Source organism: Cervus elaphus, chromosome 10 (assembly GCF_910594005.1).
Source record: "Cervus elaphus chromosome 10, mCerEla1.1, whole genome shotgun sequence".
NCBI classification, from domain to species: Eukaryota; Metazoa; Chordata; class Mammalia; order Artiodactyla; family Cervidae; genus Cervus; species Cervus elaphus.
The window spans coordinates 34,707,625-34,714,328 of record NC_057824.1 but is presented as its reverse complement, the minus strand read 5'-3'; the positions used below and the strand labels follow the sequence as shown (position 1 = coordinate 34,714,328).

Genomic DNA, 6,704 nt, shown 5'->3' with positions numbered 1-6,704 from the left:
ATTGACATATATATTGACATATATACACTACTATATATAAAATAAAGGACCTACTGTATAGTACAGGGAACTCTATTCAAATACTCCGTAATGACCTATATGGGGAAAAAATCTAAAAAGGAGTGGGCATATATATATATACACACCCACATATATATATGATTCATTTTGCTGTAGAGTAGAAATGAACACAACACTGTAAATCAACTACACTCCAATAAAAAATTTCTTTAAAGAAGCTGGAAATCCATATTTTATATGAACACTCCCAAGTTCGTAATGTGGGAAATTATTTCAACATGTCAAGCTGGCCAAGCAAAAACATGTCTGATGTCCTGTCAGCCTCTAGTTTGGCTTCACTTCAGATGTAAAACTTACGCGGAGAGCTGACACCATCAGACTATGTTTCAGGAAGAGGATGCCCCCACAGGTCTCCCCAGCCTTTGTCAGCAAGAACCTCTGCTCCTTCCCCCACCCGCTTGCTTCTCCTCTCACTGCCCTCCCACACCATCCCCAGCACAGCCCCACCTTGCTGGGAGGAACTGGAAGAATGAGCCATGCCCCAGGCCTGACTCACAGAGAAAAGCCCAGCCATAAGGACACGAGAGAGCCGTATTTATTTCACATGGACAAGCATGATTCCATTGCATGCTGAACATGAAAGCTCGCGTGAGGAAAGTACCCGTAACAGCAGAATTATGTGCTTTTGTCCACAGGGAGCAGGGAGGATCACAGGGTGTTTTTCAAAGACAGTTCCCCTTCAAGCAGAGTTGAAACCACAGGCTTTGAAATCACTGGTTTATTTCATCAGCAAAGGGTCTGTATCCTAAGGGTGGCCAGGAGGAACACTTCCAGCTCCACAATCTCTGCACGAGCTGCTAAGGTCAGGAGAATGAGGCTGGTCCCCATCCATCACCCAGGGCGGCTCCAGAGAGTTAAGCTCAGAAGGGAGGTACATGCCACTCGGAATTAACAAAGCTGCTCCAGGGTGGATGGTGACGGAACAGACTGCTTTGTTCATAGCAACAGAACCATTACCACTTATAATATGTATCTATAATCAGAAGATCTGTGCTTCCTAAAACAATTTCCCAAGGCCTCTTATGGGCTGAAAGGAAACTATTAGGAACTGACTGGACATGCCAGAAATAGATCAACTTTGCCTGGACAGACTGGGGAGAGCTAGTGGCAGGGACCCCCTCCCCCCCGCCCCATACACACACACTGGTCTCTTGGCCTTTAGCTGGACTTCCCCATTCCAAGAGGATGGAACCCAAGAAGGGAAGAGGGGCTGGAGCCTGGATTCGCTGAGGGAAGAGGGTCAGAGGCCTTCAGGGCAAACCTCATGGAAGAGACTAGTGGAAGAGCCCTGAATCTCCTTGGCTCATTCCCACCTGAAGTCCTGCCCAACAGTTTCATAAAATTTAATATTATATGGTCTATAAAATTCCCGGAGTTGGTCTATCACTTCAGGGTCGATCTGTACATGAGTTCTGCCTTTGGATTTGCCCAGGCATCGAGGCAGGAGGCTCGATTCTGTTTTTTTCAAGCAAGGGAATCCTTTGGTCTTGTTGAAATAGAAGTGCTTGTCCGTGATGAGTCTCTTGATGCCCAGGAAGTCCTGGACGCGCCCCATCTCGCCGGCCGGGTCGGTGATGAGCCGCTCACCGCTGACGAAGTGGATCTGAGCCAACGGGAAGTAACGCAGCCAGCTCTCCAGGTGCAGCGCGTACATGCCGATGCGGATGGCGTTCCAGGACACGTCCACCAGGCCCAGCGTGCGGTTGCGGAACGAGAGGCCCTCGAACGTAGGGATGTCTGGCTTCTTGGAGAGCGTCTGGGTGTAATCCGAGATGGCGCGGGTCACGGGGTTCCGGACGACCACGATCAGCTTGGTGTCTCGGGACATGTTGAAGATCCGGCGAGGGGCCTCTTGAGTGACAAAATAGCTGGGAGTCTTTTCCAGTGTGATCTGACTCTCGAGGGTCCGAGGCATGAGGCTCCTGTGGGGCAGAAATGCACATGATCAGCCAAGGCTATTCTGAGGGCCCCCGGGAGATCACTTCCCTCCACCCAGCTCCCCTGGGGAACCCCGCCTTCTCCTCTGTGACATTTGAGCCTCGCCTGTTCTCATCTGATGAAGCACCTGTTTTAACTCTTGTTGACCCTTTTTTCAAAGTCTTTAACAGTTTAAGACAAGAACCAATCTAAATGTCCATCAGTATGGGTTAGATACATGATGGAATAGCCAATTAATACAGTTGGGTAGATCTGTGTGTACCGTTATGGAATGATTTCCAAGATTTAGTGCTTAAATGAAAAAAGGCAAGACACAGCTTGTTTATCTGGGGAAAGATACCAAGAAACCAATAAAAGTAATTGCTTTTGGGGAGGGGCCTTGAGTGGGAGCAGAGCAGGGAGGTCAGGGATAAATGAGAATTACTTTTTATTGTGTAATCTTTTACACTGCTTGAAATTTTTATTGTGTTTATTACATATTCAAAAAAAATACAAAGGAAGCCACTGAATATTGTTCTGGCATAAGATACCTCTCCAAATATATTAAGAAAGTCTTTTGGGGAGAGGAAAGGCATGTTTTGTAGGAATAGCATGTGTTTTTGAAACCGAGTTCTGATGTCTTTTCCTGCTGAAATGTATCTGAAATATATCCGTGGTAAAAGACTGAAGAAGCACAGAATTTCAGGTGCAGGGAGGGGCTCAGTCAGAAGCCCAGTAATGCAACCTCTTGCTGTCTTCTTAATTTCCTGGTTCTGCTTAAGGTTTAAGGGAGGATGGCAGGGCAAGCTGATGTCTCCTTCTCAGGGGTATCTCTTTCAGGTCCTTGTGAAAGGGAACACCTCTGGCTCCCAGTTGCTACTTCTTTCGGGAAGGTTGTGTTTTATCCTTAACTAGTTTTTCTTATATAGTGAAGAACAGAGGAGCCCGGCATGCTGCAGTTCATGGGGCTGCAAAGAGTCGGACACATGACTTAGTGACTGAACAATGACAGCAAAGTTTTTCTTAATCCTGGCTGCACATTAGATCACCCAATTAAAGAAAAAAAGAAAAAACGAAGGTGGTTCTTTTGAGGCGCTAGCCTGCCATCTTCTTGATCAGTTGGCCCCCGAATAAAGTCTCTTTCTTGCCTCAGCCCCTCATCTCTCAGATTCATTGGTCTGTCGTGCAGCGAGCGGAGCAAGCTTGGACTCAGTATCAATTTGGCTTAGCCAGCCAGAAGACTTGCTGCTTGTGGCTAACTGATCCTGATCAAGGAATATTGGGGCAAGACCCTAGCAGTAGCTGGGACCGTTTGTCCTGAGATTCTTTCCTTCAAGATTCCCTGCAGTGGCCTGGCTGCCCCTCAGCACTTGGCAGCTGAGAAAAGGAACAGGCAAACTTCTACCAGTTGACAGACTCGGATATTGTTTGTAGAGAGTCATTAACAACAAACCCAGCCCTGCTGAGATAGGTGTTCTGTAATCTCTTCAGAAACTTGATAGCTTCCAACTCAGTTCAAAACTGAGTAAGCATCCAGGTGGAGAACAAGATGGCAGAGGAGTAGATGGACGTGGAGTGCATCTCTCTCCACAGATACATCAGGAATACACCTTCAGACACAGAAGTACATGCAGAACACCAACTGAGAGCAGACAGGGGTACCCGGCCAGCAGAAAATAATAATATGGACCCACGCAAAACTGAAGCTCAAGCCCTGAGCCTTTGGAGTGGGAGCACTGACTCCAAGACCCTAGACTACGAGAGAACTAACCCTAGGGGGGTATCAGGTAATGAGAACTCACACAAAGGAAACCACTGGAATACAGGACCTGGCATTACCCAGCCACCAGTAGCACCCTATGCAGGATGCTGCATCTAAACAACATACAAAACAAAAATATAAACCAAATCATCAGCCGGCAGGATTACCACCTCATTCACCCTTGCCCATCAGAGGAAAAACAAATAAACAAACAAAAACTCAGCACAAATCTCACCCTATACAGAGCTTACACAAACCACTGGACCAACCTTAGGAGGGCAGAAACAAAAAAGAAGAAAGAATTCAACCTTAAAGCCTGGGAAAAGGAGACCTCAAACACAATAAGTTAAAAAAAAAAAAAAATGAAAAAGCAGAGAAATGCTACACAAATGAAGGAACAAGCTAGTCCAAATAAATGAAGAGGAAATAGGCAAACTACCTGAAAAAGAATTCAGAATAGTGATAGAAAAGATGATCAAAAACCTTGACAACAAAATGGAGAAAATGCAAGAATCAATTAACAAAGACCTAGAAGAACGAAAGAATAAACATGCAGAGACAAACAACACAATTACTGAAATTAAAAATACTCTAGAAGGAATCAATAGCACAATATCTGAGGCAGAAGAGTGAATCAGTGAGCTGGAAGATAAAATGGTGGAAATAACTTCTGAAGAGCAGAATAAAGTAAAAAGAATGAAAAGAACTGAACCTCTGGGACAATATCAAATGCACCAACATTGAAATATAGGGGTCCCAGAAGAAGAAGAGAAAAAGAAAGGGTATGAGAAAATTTTTGAAGTGATTATAGTTGAAAATTTCCCAAATATGGAGAAGGAAACAGTCAATCAATCCAAGAGGCACAAAGAGTCCCATACAGGATAAAACCAAGGAGAAACATACCAAGGCACATACTAATCAAATTAACAAAGACTAAACACGAAGAAAGAATATTAAAAGCAGCAAGGGAGAAGCAACAAGTAACATACAAGGGAAACCCCATAGGCTTAACAGCTGATGTTTCAGCAGAAACTCTGCAGGCCAGAAGAGAATGGCAGGATATATTTAAAGTACTGAAAGGGGAAAATCTACAACCAAGCTTACTGTACCCAGAAAGGATCTCATTCAAAACTGATGGAGAAATAAAAAGTTTTTCAGACAAGCAAAAGTTAAGCAGATTCAGTATTATCAAACCAGCTTTACAACAAATGTTAAAGGGACTTCTATAGTCAAGAAATACAAGAGAAGAAAAAAGATCTACAAATCAACCCCAAACAATTAAGAAAATGGCAATAGGAACATATGTATCAATAATTACTTTAAATGTAAATGGATTAAATGCTCCAACCAAAACACACAGACTGGCTGAATGGATATAAAAACAAGACCCATATATATACTGTCTACCAGAAACCCACTTCAGATCTCAAGACACATATAGACTGAAAGTGAGAGGATGGAAAAATAGAAGCAAAGGAAATCTAGAGTAGCAATTGCCATATCAGACAAAACAGACCTTAAAATAAAGAAGATTACAAGAGATAAGGAAAGACACTACATAATGATCAAGGGATCAATCCAAGAGGAAGACATAACAATTGTAAATATTTATGCACCCAACATAGGAGCACCTCAATACATAAGACAAACACCAACAGACATAAAAGAAGAAATTGACAGTAACACAATAATAGTAGGAGACTTTAACACCACACTCACAGCAATGGACAGATCATCAAAACCGAAAATTAATAAGGAAACACAAGTCTTAAATGATACATTAGATGAGATGGATCTCATTGATATCTTCAGGACATTCCATCCAAATGCAGAAGAATGCACCTTCTTCTCAAGTGCACATGGAACATTCTCCAGGATAGACCACATGGGTCACAAATCAAACCTCAGTAAACTTAAGAAAATTGAAATAGTATCAAGCATTTTCTCCAACCACAATGCTATGAGAATAGATATCAATTTCAAGAAAAAACTGTAAGAAACACAAACGCATGGAGATTAAACAACACATTTCTAAATAACCAACAGGTTACTGAAGAAATCAAAAGGGAAATAAAAAAAATTTCTAAAAACAAATGACAATGAAAACATGACAACTCAAAACCTATGGGATGCAGCAAAAGCAGTCCTAAGAGGGAAGTTTATAGCAATACAATCCTACCTCAAGAAACAAGAAAAACATTGACTAGACAACCTAACTTTACACCTAAAACAATTGGAAAAAGAAGAACAAAAAAACCCCAAAATTAGTACAAAGAAAGAAATCATAAAGATCTGAGCAGAAATAAATGAAAAAGAAATGAAAGAAACAAAAGTAAAGATTAATAAAACTAAAAGCTGGTTCTTTGAGAAGATAAACAAAATTGACAAACCTTTAGCTAGACTCATCAAGAAAGAAAGAGAAAAGAATCAAATCAACAAAATTAGAAATGAAAAAGGAGAGATTACAACAGACAAGGCAGAAATACAAAGGATTAAAAGAGGCTACTATAAACAACTACATGGCAATAAAATGGATAACCTGAAATAAATGGACAGATTCTTAGAAAAGTTCAATCTTTCTAGACTGAACTGAGAAGAAATAGAAATTATGAACAACCCAATTACAAGCATTGAAATTGAAGCTGTGATCAAAAATCTCCCAAAAAACAAAAGCCAAGGAACAGATGGTTTCACAAGAGAATTCTATCAAACATTTAGAGAAGAGCTAATGCCTATCCTTCTAAAACTCTTCCAAAAAATTGCAGAGGAAGGAACACTTCCAAGCTCATTCTGCAAGGCCACTATCACCCTGATACCAAAACCAGACAAAGACAACATACAAAAAGAAAACTACAGGCCAATATCACTGATGAACATAGATGTAAAAATCCTCAACAAGATTCTAGCAAACAGAATTCAGCAACACATCAAAAAGCTCATACAC

At 41.7% G+C, this 6,704-nt stretch overlaps 1 protein-coding gene across 1 annotated transcript in view; it reads right to left on the bottom strand.

Moving 5' to 3' along the window:
• Positions 1–598: 598 nt before the first annotated feature.
• HS3ST2 (heparan sulfate-glucosamine 3-sulfotransferase 2) overlaps positions 599–6,704 on the bottom strand; it is a 110,310-nt gene continuing 104,204 nt past the window's right edge. The window contains exon 2 of the mRNA XM_043914511.1: positions 599–2,003. Within this exon, the coding sequence (XP_043770446.1) occupies positions 1,385–2,003 (619 nt within the window). The 3' untranslated portion in view covers positions 599–1,384. The remainder of the gene's footprint in view (positions 2,004–6,704) is intronic.